At 33.2% G+C, this 16,651-nt stretch overlaps 1 protein-coding gene across 11 annotated transcripts; it reads left to right on the top strand.

The window, feature by feature from the left end:
• Nucleotides 1-934: 934 nt before the first annotated feature.
• LOC113319554 lies at nt 935-5,465 on the top strand. Of its 11 annotated transcripts, none has more exons than XM_026567836.1 (10): nt 935-1,236; nt 1,520-1,582; nt 1,692-1,777; nt 1,978-2,075; nt 2,180-2,244; nt 3,244-3,353; nt 3,546-3,582; nt 3,755-3,868; nt 4,058-4,190; nt 4,322-4,650. In XM_026567836.1, exons 6-10 carry the CDS (start codon nt 3,340-3,342, stop codon nt 4,405-4,407), a joined length of 384 nt encoding a protein of 127 aa, XP_026423621.1. In that variant the 5' UTR covers nt 935-1,236; nt 1,520-1,582; nt 1,692-1,777; nt 1,978-2,075; nt 2,180-2,244; nt 3,244-3,339; the 3' UTR covers nt 4,408-4,650. The 11 variants fall into 11 exon arrangements, 7 of the variants coding, with proteins under 7 accessions (XP_026423621.1, XP_026423608.1, XP_026423596.1 ...); XM_026567823.1 differs by having other exon boundaries at nt 2,668-3,353; XM_026567811.1 differs by having other exon boundaries at nt 2,180-2,844; nt 2,940-3,353.
• The last annotated feature ends 11,186 nt before the right edge of the window (nt 5,466-16,651 follow it).

Below are 16,651 nucleotides of genomic sequence, written 5' to 3'. Positions count from 1 at the left end.
ACCTGCGATGTTCGATTTTGATAAATTTCATCTTCAGTTCATCCAAACGAGAAACTCAGGTGTAACTCTAGTAATCTTTGAACCTGTGCTGTTCCATTCTGATATATTTCGCCTCCAGTTCATCCGAACGAGAAACTCATGTCTAACTCTAGTAATCTTTAAACCGGTGATGTTCAATTCAGATATATTTCATCTCCAATTCATCCGAACGAGAAACACAGGTCTAACTCTAATAATCTTTGTACCTGTGATTAGGTTTTTCGTTTGTTTTTTGTATCAAACAACGTTAAATACAATGTGAAAGATTCTGTTGGTAATGGGTGTCTACATCATACAAAGGAAATTGATCTTTAGTGGGAATTACTACAAGTGAACTGAATTACATGTGCAAAAAAACAAGCAGGTGCATCAGAATCCCATTTTTAGTTTGAAGTAATGGTCGAATACATCAACACGCTCAGCACTACAGAACTCCTAATTTGCTAAATGTGGACATCGGAAATAAAACCATTTTTCACATTCCAAGACGCGTAATTCTTACTGGTGAGACTATAAATGAAGAGGGTTTTGTTCATATGTTTCTGCTAAAGAAATTGAGAACAGGTGATCAGAAAATACCAACTGGTAGCGGAACCGTACCTAGTACCATACTGGTCCCAAATAGTACCGGAACCGAGATACAGGTACATGTATCGGTCCAAAAAATTGGAACCGAAATTAGGGAGGTACAGATACTCGGTCTCGGCAAGAATCGAGCCGAACCGTAGCGTGTGCACCCTTAAACTAAACCATATAATTTATGGTTTTGAAACCATAAGAAAAGTTTTAATAAAAAATTAGTTCCAAAACCCCATTTTCAGTCTTCTCGTTCCTACTTCCTATTAGACTAGAAGTAAAGAAAGGAAACCTTATCACGTCACTTTTTCCTTTTTCTCTCTCTCCTTTTTCTTCTTTTCTTTTCTTTCCTCTCCTCCCTCTTTCTTTTTCTCTCCTCTTCTGTTAAATCTGGATCTGTAGAAATCAAATAAAATTTACCGAAAAATCAGAAACTATCTTCTCATAGATCAAAACCATCTTTCAAGAAATCAAACCCAATCTTCACTAACCCAAAATTCGTTTGCAACCCTAGATATGTGATTTTCTCCTTCATAAATTCTAGCAAACTAAACTATTCTCTCTAATCGCTACTCGAATTCTATCCAATCGAAGGAGATGAGTTTATCAAGTACAGATGCAGTGAGTTAAAACCCTAATTTGTTTTTTCTTTCTATGGATTTTTTTGAGTCCATCTTTTTTTTTTTTTTGTAGAGTGAAATTTCCCTGAGAATATACAATTTTTATATTTCTTCGTTCGATATCATGGAGTTTTAGCGCATGGGTTTGTTTTCAATTTCCGTTTCGTAGATTGAGTTTTGAGTTTTCTTACTATATGTAATCACATCTGGTTGTATTGATTAATTCGATTTTGGTTTTCGTTCCTATGAAATTGCTAAGTTCAGGTTGAGTTTTGTGTAAACAGGAATGAAATGAATGATGAAGATACAAGAGAAGAAAAAGACGCTTGCCAAATTTTGATTTCAGGGTTTGTTGTTATGTCTCTTTCTTTACAGCAAAAAGGGTAAAATTATTTCACTCAATCTCGATCATATTTAGGGATTTTAATTATTTTAGGGATTTTTTTATTATTTCAGGGTTCACTGTTAAGGTTATTCTCCATCTCTACAACAAAAACGTTAAATCTCCTTTACTCAAAGTGTGTATTTTTTGTTTAAAGTTTGTAAGTCCTCTTCATTGACTGTGATTTTGATTGGGTTTGTATTTTTTGATCTATATATACAGAGAAGGCTTATGAAGCAATTTAAGGTTTTCTAATGTTGAGAAGAACTAAAATCTTTCATTCAGGTCTTTCATTCAGTGATGTTTCCTCTTTGATATGTATATTTGTGTTCTTACCGATTCTATGATTTGTTTATGTAGCTTGGGAGTATCTAGAAAGGGAAAGCCCCTTGTAAAGGGAGAAACCATGCTGCAAGAAAAATTAGTTTGGATTCAAGGCTCCCAGACAAGCTATCAAGGTTTGTGAACCCTTGAATGCTGAAAAGTGTTATGTATCCTCCAAAGTTGTTATGCTAGTGGGAATTGGTGATACATTTAACATAAATTGTTATGTTTTTTTCAGCGCAAACTCGATTGGGGTCAAATCTCTAATGTTTGGCTTTCATAGGATACTTATAACACAATAAGGTCCCTCTCATTCCACCAAAGTTGTTCCATTTCTTGTTTGTTTATGTATGTAACTTGTAGTTAATGAAATCCTTCCTTGTGGAATTTCCTCTACAAAGAACTCATCTCCTCAAGAACAAAGTTCAGTGGAGAATTCAAGTTATAAACTTTGTTGAACCTATTTGTGGAAACTTTCAAGTGAATAGATGGTTTTGTGACTGAATATGCGCTTGATGATTTGGAATCTTTTAAAACTGGAAAGTGGGTATTAAGTAAACAGCTGGGTCTTATGATTCATCCTCATAGAGTTCGAAATTTTGAGATTATGTCATGCCTCTTAATTGGACTTGTGAATTAGTCATTTTCTGAAAGCTGCGCAAACGACCATTTTGGGGCCTATTTCTGCATCCTAATGAAATTGTTCTTACTTCTTTTTGCTCAAAGGTGTTGAGCAAACTCTTGGATGATGCATCAAAGTTTTTGAATGACAAAGGATGCTGGAAACTTCTGATATTGGTGTTTACAGTTTAGTGTATCATCTCAGCGGTTCATTGTGTTTACAGATAACTGAAAATTTATCTCACTGTTAATTCCTTATTCGCCTTCCTGGATACTATCCGAGTATGTTTGCTTACAGTCAATACAATTTTCATATTTGGTGTATTTAGTTCCTAAATCCTTGTGGTCAGATCCAACTCTTTGTCTTCATTTTGCAGTGTCTGCTTTTCGTGATGTTATTGACGTACCACTTGTTGTTAGGAGGCTACACAAATCCCAGAAAGAGCTATAAATGTATCAAACTTAACAAGTGTTTTCTATGAGATGTTAATGCTTTACACATCATTAACATCTCATTACTCTTAATCTATGAGATGTTAATGTTATTTCCGTGCTCCCTCTCATTACCCTTATGTGGGTGTGTGCCCCTACTTCAGTCTTTAACAAAGTGGTATTATTCTCAATGATGAAGACAATTGCAGATTTTCTTAATTTTGTTTTTAATGATATTTGATTGTGCAGACAAGAAAGGTTTCAAAGGTGTTTGTTCGTGATAGGAACAAATGCCTTCCAGCAATATTTCAACTATTGTATCTGTAAAGCTTGGGTCTCTGTGAGATGGGGTGGCATTGGTAATTGAAGGTCTTCCTAATATCAGATAAAGACGCATGTTTTGAAGACGTATTACTTATAGTAACTAAGCAAATCAAATCAAATCGTTTTTGGTTTCATATCGGTTGTTAGAATAATTTGATTTTGCTATGCTTTTTTATTTTTGGTGTTACATATTTCTTACATATTGCTTTCTTGTGAAATTTTTTCAGTGAATGGGACCAACCTGCTGTATCTGTTCATGTCAAGGTAATAATTGTAGATTACTTGGTTATGGATTGCCACTCTATTAGAAATAATTATCTTTTGTTCACAAAAAATAGATTGATAGAGCTAATATGATAAGTATATCATTGCTTTCAAATGTTGTTATTGCGTGGAACATCAAGATTATGAGAAGTATGCATTCTGTCTATTGCAGATATCTTATTCATTGGGGTTCCTTGACATGTTCAAGTATGCCATTTCAACCAAGATGGAAGTGCTGAATTTGAGTCTAGGAGGCCCTAATTACTCAGCTTTTCCTTTTGTTAAGGTAAACATTTTATGGATAGTTTACTTGGATGCTTAAAATTGTAGAATTATCGTTTCAGAAAGATCTTTATTTTGTTTCTTTGTATTCCTGTGGGTGTTGTTAAATTGTTATGTGAACTAATCTCTCAAACATGTTATGTTCTGCCATTTTCTTAGTTCTAATTTTCTGTAACTGTCCACATTTTTGCAGGTGCTGATGGCAAGAAAGGTGGTGTTGTTCGTCAAGGTACTCCTTACCCAAGGGAGGAAAGACCCCTGCAAGTGGAGGCAAGTCAAACAAATCTCTAAAATTTGGGGTCAGTTCCATGCGATTCTTGTACCAAGTAAGATACTATCTTTGAATTTAATTTTTTTACTTAAATCTTTGTGATGTCCATATATTGGCTGTCCGCTAATTGGTCAGTTGTTTCTGCATTTGTTCTCGTACTTTTGGTTATTTTGTTTATCTGTGTAGGGCATTCGGTACAGTTCACAGTCAAGAACTGCAATAGGTTGTTGGTGTCTATTAGTTTGTTCAGACACTTATTTTTTGGTGCTTAGGAAGTTTGTTTTCTTACTTGCAATCATATTTGTTTCTTTGTTCATAATGAATAAAATGATTTTTTGTAAATGTGTATGTATGAATTGTAAATTGCGGATAGTTTGCAAATTGAGAATGTTTGACAGATTGAAAAATACAAGATTGCAGGCCTGTGTTTCAGGTTCAGTTGTTGTATTGCAGGCCTATGTTTCAAGTTTAATTGTGCAGGCCTGTAAACGGGAAGGCCAGGTCATGAGAATGACCTGGACTATCCATATTTTTTAATTGTAATGGAAAGAATTGTCCCAGGGTTAACTGTGACCAAAACTGTGAAGAAAAACAACACGTGTCATCATCTTAATGTTGTTACAAATGAGAGTAACAGTTTAAACGTTATAGTAATAGTGACAAAAAGATGACAGGTGTCCATTGAAATTTGTTGCAAAAAGTATGCAACACTCATGTGTTACTATAGTCGTAAGAAAAAGTGACACGTGGCAAAACCTAATAGTTGCCTACCTGGCGGGGTAAGACACATGTCATCACCGGATTGTTGCAAAGTTAGAATAACAATTAAGTCTGTTATAATTATTGTGACAAATGAGCTACGTGGCGCTATTCTAAAATGTGACTGTAATCAAATTTTGTCAACTGTTACAAAAACCGATAACAATTAATATCACAGCATGTCTCTAACGGTATTTATGTGTTACAAATAATCAGTAACCTGTATGCTCTGTGACAAAATTCTGGTTTTGGTGTAGTGTTCATTGGAAGCACTGACAACTACTGAGGCTCGTGGTGTTGCTGCTAGTCACGGTCACCCGATGTTCACTATTGTCCCTCCTATCTCCCCCCTTCCTTTCCCCCTCCACCACCATGGCAGCCAAATTAAGTGAATTTGGGGACATAAATCTTAACATCAATGATATTCAATTGCAAATTCAAAATGTCCAAAATGAGTCTCCTTTTAGTAGTCAGCATGATAGGTCAGTTTATCTCTTAGACGAACTAGATAAATGGTTGCATATTCAGAGTGAATTCTATAAACAGAAATCAGGAGACAATTTCATTTCAGATGTTGATAATAACTCTAAATATTTCCATACATTAGCAGATAGGAGAATGTTTCGAAATAATATTGATGCTCTTTGTGATGATAGTGGAAACTGATATAACTAATCTTTTGACTACTCATTTCAATAACGTTAGTACTACTATTAATCCTTGTATAACTGATAATGTGTATGACCTAATTCCTACTGTTATATCTGAAGATGACAATGTTGATCTTTTAAGGGTTCCGACGAGTGATGAAATTAAGTCAAATTAAGTCCATTGTTAAGGATATGCCTTCTTTTCTGCCTCTCTGCAACTCGTTTGATTCTCCGTGATGCTATAACGTGGTGAACCCTTGTTGCTACTCTAGCTATTGACCATTCCAACCACATTATGAACAATAACACCACTGACTTGCTCCGTTTAGCAGTATGATTCTACAACTGACGAAGAAAACCTCTTCTCTTAAAACTTAGTATGATTCAAGAACGAAAATCACCACAAAATCAAATCCATCTCAAGACTAAGACACTAAAAACTTGATAAAACTTAACGTATTCAGATCTTATAAGTGAAAGATGAAGAAAACTCTAAAATTTCTTAAAACTTTAAAATGGATAGATGTAGATATCCAACTTTAAAATAAACCACTAAAACACATAAAAAATCAAAAATTAGGAAGTATGGACTCAAACCATGTTTCTTAGTAGTTTTCCAGGTGAGGGGAAACCCTCTTACTCCTCCAAAACTATTTCTATGCGCCAAAAATGTAACATAGGAAATCATATAGTACACCCAAGCGATATAATTCAAATGAATTCAAGATATAATAAAGATAGCACAAATGATTATATTAAAGGATGGTATTGAATGCCAAGTTTACAGCCCAAACCCTGATCGCTGTCGTAGGCGTCAAAAATAAATTACTTTCTCACTACTCAAAATATACAATATAGCAAGGGTAAGAAAGGATCGTTCCCACAGAGAGGTCTAGGTTGTCAAGTTGTTTCGGTTTCCTATAAATAACAAATGGGAGTTTTTCTGATTTTCAATAAAGTAAAATAAACTAAAAGCAAAACAAGAAATAAACAAGCAAATCAAAGATGTAAAGATATTGATTAAGGATTTCATCTTCATTCACAAACATGAATTTGTAACAATAACTAGAATTGATATTTAATCTCTCATTTTATTAAAAGTCCTAGGATACCTTGATCGCAAGAATATCCCGCTAATTTCCTCTTATCATCAACAAACACATTAAAAGATGTGAAAGTGAATTTTACGTAGAAAACAACCTAAAGTGTAAAAGCACAATTAAGTTTAACTACCTAAGAGCACTAAGTTCTATGAAATAAGACTAATCAATGCAAACGAACGTGTAAAAGCACTAATCCATTTTAACAAAGGTTATGATCCACTTGTGACTACTAGGATGCATCACTACAAGAAATACTCACAATTATGCTACTTGCAATCAGGAATTATCACTTTTCTGTATAATAGCCCTAATCTAGCAATATAGATGAAAACAAACTCAATCGATTCGCGACTCGACTAAACTAGCATTCAAATCATAAAACAATATCAATAGTATATCATAAGCAATAAGTATGGAGACAAAACTAATGCATTGCACAAAACCCATGCTTGGAAATCCAATTTATTCCTTAACCAAAAGAGAATTATCTACTCATATCAATGGAGTTCATAAACAAGAAGAAACAATAAAACTATCATGTTGTAAACCCTAGGATAAAAGTAGAAATTGATATTTAGAATGAGAATACTTTTCTCTTTTATAGGTGTCCAAATAGTCAAAATCCCGTGCACACAATTCCTGCCAATCTAATGCCACGGCTTACCCAAGTCTGGCCGTGAAGTTGAGCCCACAAGTGAAGCCCAGTCAAAACAAGTCCATTTGAGTCAGCTCACCTGAATCGTCGGGTTAACTCGCCTGACTCCGATTCAGGAAGAGTTCTGTCTATTTCTGGGTAATTCACGGCCATTTCAGGCTATTCTTCCCTGCCATATTTCATACACGACATTCATTCCATACCCATTCATTCACTCAGACAAACCCAGGCCTGCAACTCGTACAATATCAATCTCTGCATCATTTCCTTGCCTTATCATCAATTGCAGCCACAGTTTCCTTGCCTCTCTGTTCTATCTTCATTCCTGCAACACAACCCACCAGCACCAGTTGCATTGCAACCAGCACTTGTAACTCAGCTGCCATTCTCGACAGCAACAAGGCCTCAAACAATTCACTGTCAAAGCCATGTCCATTCCATGCCTTCATTACCAACACACGCACACACTTGCAACTGCTTCGATTTTCAGTACTGCCAAAGACTTAAATAGTCTTGTACCCATATACTCATCAAATATGCCTTCTTCATTCTCAGATTCTTCTCTGTAATTGCTCAGTCACCACCACAATTTCAACCAAACCCATGATCGTAATATCTTCAAATCTCTTCCTTGTTTGATTCACAACCTCCATCAACAAAACCCTAATTCATTGAATCATTTCACCAGATTTACAGCAAATCAAATCCTTCATATCCCCTTGAGTTACTCTCTCGATCTCACCATCAAAACCCTCAATTCTTCAACTTTGGTTCTGCTGCTGAAGAAATTGGGGAAGAATCAAATGATAAACTGATTCCCCCATTTTAGGTTGTGTGTAATAAATCTGGAAGGACTATCAACACCCATGGGTGTTTTTAGTAATTATCCATGGACTCCATTGGTTACCCCTTATCCTTGACTGGGTTTCAGATAGCATTTGCCTGTAAAATGACCTTTTTCTCCTTTTCGCTCCATGTGACTCCATTGCACCTGATAACTCAAAAGTAAACATAAGACAGATAATTCACACGAAAAGTAGTAAAGAAAGCATAAACAATAGATAAATATCAAGGTGTTTTAGACACCTATCAAACCCTCACTTAGAACTCACAAGATTTCTCTCTAAATATGTCACTTGGATATAAAATTACTCAACCCTTTTTACATTGCCCTGTTATTCCTTTTATAGACACTTGTGGAAGTGGAGTACAACTCACTATTTACCTCGCAAACATTCAAACTTTTCATGTGACTTTATTTTTCACTTCACTTCTTGAGATTCATCCATTGGAAGGACAAATCTGAACCACCACTTTCATAGGCTAACTTAGCCAAACTGTGTTTTATATTTTTGAAAAGTCTAACTCGTTACATTAAAAAGAAAAGAAAAAAGTCTACACGTCCCAACCGTGTACTTTTTGACTGTTAATAATAAAAACGGTCGATTTTGTCCTTTTACCATTGATAATCAAATACAAGACTATGAGTACTTATTATGAACTTGGAAAATGTTTGTTCTAAGAATCCTAAAGGGCCAAAAAAACCGATTAGTATGGTGCCTATAGAGATTATCTGGGGTTTATCACTACGTGACAAAATTAGGTAAAAGTACTAGGGTACCCTCATTTTTAAAATTCAATCCTAATTTATATCCTTTAAATTTAAAATCATACAAAAAAAAAACCTATTGAAATCATTTCTTTCACAAATTAAAATTTAAACTCAAATTCATCAATCGATTCTAACAAAATCGATCGATCTAAAAGAAATTTGATCATTCATTTTATTCTTAACATAATCGGCCGACGTACATGTCCATATTTACCGATTCCTATGGTTGACGTTCATGAACAAAAATCAACCGATTGTCCTGAATATGTTTTCTGGTCGAAGAAAATTTTAACGAGAATCGGTAAAAGTTAATTCCCACAAAAACTTATTATGGTATGGAAGAGATACTGGTTTTATATATGTTTTCTTTTTGTTAGAATCGTATTATGTGGATGTTCACATAAACCGATTATATGAAACAATCGCTTTATATGTCACTAGGAAAACCCGGATTGCTAGAATCGGGCTTTAGTTATGCATGCGTGGACCTATTTCGGATATCCTTTGTGAATCCCAAAACACCAACCCGGAATCAGTTTACGAGTGAATCCCAAACCTATTTCGGATATCCTTTAGTTATGCATGCATGAACGTAAACCGATTCTGGTTTTTTGTTAGGGAAAAAAAGAAATTTTTTTCACTTGTTTGATGTTTTGGAGTTCGATTTGCATTATTTGATCGAACATCTAATACAGTTAATTAATACCTAAAATGATTAATTAACACTAATTAATCAGGGATAAAATAGGTTAAAAATCAATAGTTGGAAAAGTGATTGTAATAATGACCGTTTTTTGTCATTTAGTAAGGGTGTTCCTTTATATACCACGGAAACACTAATGGTACCCCTTTATCTACGTACCCCAACACTTATCTACCTACCCCATCAGAACTTCTAAATACTCGTACCCCCTTAATAAACAGAAACATAAACCTTCTCCCGTATATGCGAAATTGATACAACTATGGAGTTATTTTTCTACACTCTTCACAAATATGGAGTGAGTAACACTTTCTATTGTAAAAGCCTAACTTTTCAAACGTTATGTTTTCTTCAACCCCATAGATCATAACCAAACAAATCCTTGTTTCTCATCTTGATTTCTCCCCTCCAGGTAAGATGAAACAAAAACCACAACAATTGTTTGTTGTTATAACATCTCAAGGTTATGGTTTCATTCAACACATCACTGTTTAATATTTCTCTTGTATTACAAACTCTTGAACTCTAGTATGTAGTACCATATAAATGTATAAACATCTTTTTGAAATAATATTAACAACCTTAGCTTGTCTAGGTAAATCATGTCGTTGTCTACCCAGCAATGCCCTCATGATTCCATTTTCGTTATAGTTCAAATCATTTCTTTTCTGTGAAGCTGTATACGTTGATATATGTATGAATGAGACTTTATTTTGTGATTCTATGCTTAACTTTTGTTACTGCTAGAACTATTTAACATTTAACATGAGGCTAAAAGTAAGTTATGATCTTTTACATACACATACTGAAAGATATGATATTCAAATGGTCTCAGCAAATAAAGAAGCCAATTTGTTTTCTGCAAATTTGTTTCCAGAGTCGCGTGATATTGTTATTGCAAAAAACAAGAGACAGCTGCTAGAACAAGAGACGGCTACAACCAACTTGTGCGCCATCCATGCCATTAATGGTCTCTGGAAGAAATATGTTTTGAATGGGCAATTGTCTTGCAAGAAAAAAGCAAGATACCTTTATGGGAAATTCTCTTGCAAGACAAAAGCAAGATACCTTTCTTTTTTCCTAATGAATAAACAAATTTCGGAAACATTGTAGGGACTCGGTTACAGATTTTTTCTTTCTTTTTACTGTTTCGCAATTTATTTATTTTAAAGAGGGGGTATTGGTTTTTAACAATTCAACAATTTTCATGTTAACCATATTAAAACTAACTTAACTTACCGATGGGGGTAGCGTTAATATTTTATGGGGTATATAAAGGAACTCCCTTTAGTAACAGTCCCCAAATAAATTCCCTAGGCCCCAAACTAGGCAGGCAAAAAAAATTCAAGACAAAATCATCAAATTAGAGACGCGCGTAAAAGGAAAAAATATACCAATGTATGAAAACATGTCTAGGTGTACTTTGATACAAATATATTTGATTGTTGGAAACTCACGCCAAAACATGTGAGAATGATGCAAGGGCTGATTTACAACATATTCCTTCCTCCATGGAACTGCATCTAGATATATTAATTCCAAAATTCAAGTTTCATTGTTATGGTTGTTTCGTACAAGAAAATCCCATAACTAGATTTCAAAATTAAGTAGGCTAATATATGTACCTACCAGTCTAACTATGTAGTAGCGTTCTAGAGTGTTTGATAGAATTAAAAAGACCTATACATTTTTTACCAGTTTTTGTTTATAGACGATTAGGAAACAAAAATTTATACGGAGAAACCTCACAACATTATTAGTTGGTTATGCCAAGACTAGCCTAATTTTTTATATACTTTCAAGAGCTATGTTAGCAAGTTTTAAACGATCCACATAACCTAACAAAAAACTTTCATTCTAAACGATCTACATAACTTAACAAAAAACTTTCGCTAGAACAAGGTTTCGGATTTTCGGACATATATGTCAATGACATGTCTTTTTATCAAAAAAATTGGGACATTGATGGCCTTCTACCTGTTTAAAAAAAAACTCCTTATAAGAGCAATTCCTATGGAATGAACAAACATAAACTTTGTTCATTTTCTCCCACTATGGACTCAACAAACATGAAAAACGGGTGGCCAAACCAATAAATTTGATGGTTTGTTCACTACGGACCAACACGAGAGTCTCCTTATGGTCCGCGCTGTCAAAGTTAATCCGCGAGGTTTATATTCATCCGCGGGCGGACATTCAAAATCCGCACACTATTGATTTTTGTCTGACAATTCCTACTTTCTAACTTTTAACAATGTTGGATAAAACATCTTCGTTATCGATTCTCCAATAATAAAACTCGTGTTTTATCCATCGATCCATTACAATTTTTTGTAACATGGTTTTCATTTATATATTAAATATTTACCAACAACAAAACAAGAAAAGAAAGATAGAAAAATAGATAATCAATCAAAACTTAAAGAAACTTACTTGGGTGTATTGAGACGAGTAATCTCTTTACTTAAGACATTTAATGACATGTACTTAATGTTGTTATAGTGTACGGTATATGTCTCCAGCATTCAACAATACCTTTGGTTGTTCTCGCAGCATTCGAGGATCACCAAACATCGAAGGCGAATAGATGTGGACAAACTCTTCTTAGACTCCTGAAGACAATATGCAAACTACAATTTTCTAGTACAAGTTCTTTTTTTTTACTCTAAAACTCATAAGTTCAATGAAGAATGAGTGGGGTTTATATAGGTTTAGAGGTGACTCTTGGAGAAATCCTTACACGAAGATTAACATCCGTTAGTGGAGGGTCACATCCTTTGGGATAATACACTACATATTGAAAAGGTTTAAGTGAGTGGAGACATCCATTCACACTAACTAAATGATATTTCTATTCAAAAATCCAACAAACAATAAAATAAATATTATTATACTATAATTTTTTTAACTTTATCATATTTAATTAATAAATATTTAACTATATTATATTTGAAAGTGGGCCCCAATTTATCAAATCTGATTATTTTGAGTGGGATTCCCATAGTGGAAAAACATGTTGTCCTTCCACGTGGCTGATTTTAAAAATTTTGATTTGCCAATAACTATAGGAATTGCCTTAAGAAACAAAGTGAAATAGAATAAAAAAGGTTAAATAATACAAAAAAAAAAAAACTCATAAGAGCCGACTATCATGGATTTGTGTTATACATGATAGATACTAGTTACAAACATTCACTTATTAATACGACTTGGGCCTAAGAAGACCTCAATAATTAATTCAGAGAACTTAACCCTGCCACCGTGGTATTACAAATACAATAACCGTTTAAGTATTTATTTCGATTTAAGCAACACAGTCACTGGGTCTATATGCTTCTTGTTGAAATAAGTGGAAGGGATTTTTTTTTTGATAATTTAATAATTAAGTTCCAACTTCAAATAAGAAAGACGATTCATACGAAACCATCTTAACTACTAAGTACCAAGTATATAAGGAACCCAAGCCTTATCCAATGTAAGAAATTTATTTGATATCTTCCTTCAAACAGAAACAAAGTTTTAGGTGCAGCTACATCTGTAATTCATTCAGATATATATTTGATCTAAAACTGATTTGATTTAAGAATTGAGTTATTTGTGATAGACACCCACCTAGAAATAGGTTCAAAGGGAAAAACGATTCACAAATAATATGGATAAAGTTGTTCACTTGGACCTCTAACCTATAACCAAAGATCCTGGAAACAGGCTGAAAGGGACCAACACATATTGGATAATACAAACACTTAGAATCATGTTTTGAGAATCGATTCACCCCATGACACGGTATCTTGAAACGAGATAATGTTAAGATATTTAAAGTTTCAATGATATGTATATCTTTGTGCAATAATATTTTTGATTGATTGATTACTTGTATGAATGTGAAAGTATAGTCGTCTTCGATGTGAATGTGGGAAGTTAACTCTCTAAATCATTCATTAAACTAGGGCACAAGCACAAGACTATAATATGTCGTCTTTAGACTCTACACGACTGTAGTTATGTGTATTACACAATCTTCTTATCTCATAGAGTTCAAAAACTTATACTCAATTTGTTGTCATTTTTTTAAAGAGTCTAACACTATGAAAACGTTCAATCAAATAATACATTTTCTTATGTACATCACCATACGGTTTTTTCCATATCGTTTCAAAACATAAAATGGTTTATCATCAAAATTATTTATATTATGGTCATTCAGTTTATCATAAGAAGAAATCTACTTTGGGGAACTCTTTCCCTAGCCCAATTTATAATTTTTGTATATTAGAAACCCTTCATTAAGATTCCTTACATAACAAACCCCTAATCATTTTATAGTATGAATTGTTTACAAAAATAACCTTTTACCTAATAAGGAAATTAATTCTATTTAAAAAAGAAAACGGTTATCATAAACTCTAATCCCTAAATTAACTCGTTTTTATTTGTTTCGCAAAATGGGTCATTTGTCCAAATATTTTTAAATCACGGTTCAAATGGACGAGTAAAAAATAGTTTGGGTGAAATGACAAAAAAAATAAATAGTAAGCTTAAATTTAAAAAATAGCAAGGATGAAACTGGATACATCCTGTGTAAATTAAAAATAAGAAAAAATATTTGAAAATGGGCACGATGAAACTGGTTACATCTTGCCTATTTTTACATTTTTGTCCATTTAAACAGTATCAAAATCTAACTGTCCATTTCACCCAGAAATTGTTGATTTTGGTCTTTTTAACCAATTTTGTGTATTTGTTTATCTCCCTAAAAGTTAGTTATCCATTTAATTTCTGCTTTGAAAAAAAAAACGGTTGTTAAAAATTCAAATCCCTTAAATAACTCGTTTGACTTTCACTAAAAATAATTTATTTTATACCTCTTTGTTTATTTCCCTAAAAATAGCAAATTTCATTTTTTTGACAAATAATAATGCCATGCGAGATTACTACAAATCTCAGTTTTTTTTTTGTGTGAAAATTTTGATTCTCATACTGACAACATAAGGTAAACATGTGTGATTATTAGATCTAGAAAATTTTAATTTTCACTAATAATAATGTGATTGGTGAAAATACCAGTTTTCACAATCTTGATTATTGAAAAATTACAATTCCTCCGCTACTGTCATACGAGATTGGTGATAATTCCATTTTCCACAAACGCGATTTGTGAAAGTTTCAATTTTTCGTCATGCGAGATTGGTGAGATTTTATGTTTTCATCCGTAATAAAGTGGCGTGGTTAGAATTATCGGACTTAAAATTCTAATTTCCTACGCCAGTGTCATACGAGATTGGTGATAATTCCAGTTTTCACAAATGCGATTTGTGAAAATTTCAATTTTTCGTCGTGCGAGGTTGGTGAAATTTTTTGTATTCATCCATAGTAAAGTGACGTGGTTAGAAAAATCAGACTTAAAATTCCATTTTACGAGATTGGTGGTAATTCCAGTTTTCGCAAACAAAATTTGCGAAAATTTCAATTTTCCGTCATGCTAATTGGTGAATTTTTTTGTTTTCACTAGTTAACCAGTCGGTCTAGACATATTTTGTGAAGATTGCAATTATCAATTATCACCAATTCTTTCCAAGACAACCTAAAAACATAAAACGAAAAAAATTATATGTATCGAGATTAGAATAACAAAACAGATGAAAAGTCTAAAGTAGATTGATATGGACAATATGCAATCACAATGATTATCTTTAGAAGAACTATAAAAGTTTATGCTACTATAGCTGAAGATCAAAACATGGAACTATAACATAATGCCGTATTGTGTTAACACCAAGATTTTTGGTCCCGTAGCTTTATCCAGTTATTGTTTTGTCTGTCTGATTTGATCCTAATAAAATAATGGAAAGTACATGAACTTTGAATCAAAATCTATTGTAATGGAAAGTGCTCGGATTGGTTAAAACATAGAAGTGATTTCCTAACACTCTATGCACGATGGTGATATTTAGGAAAAAGGTGAAACAATGACAGATTTTAGTCTGATAAAGAAGGAAATAAGAAGACAACAAATTAAAAACGGTGTAATCTAAACACCGGTTTTGTTGTAATCATAAACTTATTTCTTAAATTAAAGAGTATAAGAAATCTAATGAGGAAGAGAAAGTGATTGGCGAGGAGGATACCCTGCTAAAGATGAATCTCACCTGAGAAAAGGAAACAAAGTGGTAGCATGATCTTTAAATTTCCCAATTAATAGGAATAACTTTAGCTGGCCGTTATGGGAGTAATCTTAATTGGCTACTTAATTGTTGAAAAATATGGTAACAAATTTTGACGGGATATTTTTTTTAAATGTTTATATTAATAATTCATAACTAATTAAGGTTAATTTAGTCTAAAACAAAATATGAAAATTTAAATTCAATCTAAACTACTAATCTCAACTTTAGATCTTGTTATTTGGGCTACACATATATGTAATTTTAATGACGGGTTTCTGGAAGAGAGAGGAACCAAACTTAAATTTCTCAGAAATTTCCACAATTTACTTTTGTTATATTTTTTTTAACCATGTCATGTTTTGTTGTATTAATGGTGCATTTACATTATAACTATTTTGTGTTTGGGTCATAATTTCGGTCCTAAATTTGTCCAACTAATGTTCCGATCGTTAAAGCGTTAGTCAAGTAGGTTAACTAGTGGTTCTAGTCAAACTGTTAGTTATAGATAACCTTCCATTAGTTATGGTTAACATCTTCTTAAACACGTGTGTACGAGATGGTTTTCATCGAATGGATTTCACTCACAAGCAAGATCGACAAACATGATATTGGATTTGTTCTCATTAATTCTATACATAACAACAGTTATATACAAAAAAAAAAAAAAAAAAAAAAAAAAAAAAAGTTTTGGGATATTTCAACAGATGGCTTTAAGATATTTCCATTAGTTTGTGTTTTATCCCGGCATCAAGTGATAAAGATAAGTTTGAAATTTGCGTAAAGCAAGAGTTTCAAAGAGCTATGTTTTGAAATGGACCCTTCTTCCTAAACTAGCAGCCCAAGCCCAAGTAAGCACCACCCACTTAG

The sequence above is a fragment of the Papaver somniferum genome, chromosome 1, assembly GCF_003573695.1.
Source record: "Papaver somniferum cultivar HN1 chromosome 1, ASM357369v1, whole genome shotgun sequence".
Classification (NCBI taxonomy): domain Eukaryota; kingdom Viridiplantae; phylum Streptophyta; class Magnoliopsida; order Ranunculales; family Papaveraceae; genus Papaver; species Papaver somniferum.
This window is presented reverse-complemented; position numbering and strand designations above follow the sequence as displayed.

Coding starts and splice junctions, on each gene's coding strand:
- LOC113319554 (XM_026567836.1), top strand. Junction 3,583..3,754: donor CTGTATCTGTTCATGTCAAG/GTAATAATTGTA, acceptor TGTCTATTGCAG/ATATCTTATTCATTGGGGTT. Junction 4,191..4,321: donor CCATGCGATTCTTGTACCAA/GTAAGATACTAT, acceptor TTATCTGTGTAG/GGCATTCGGTACAGTTCACA.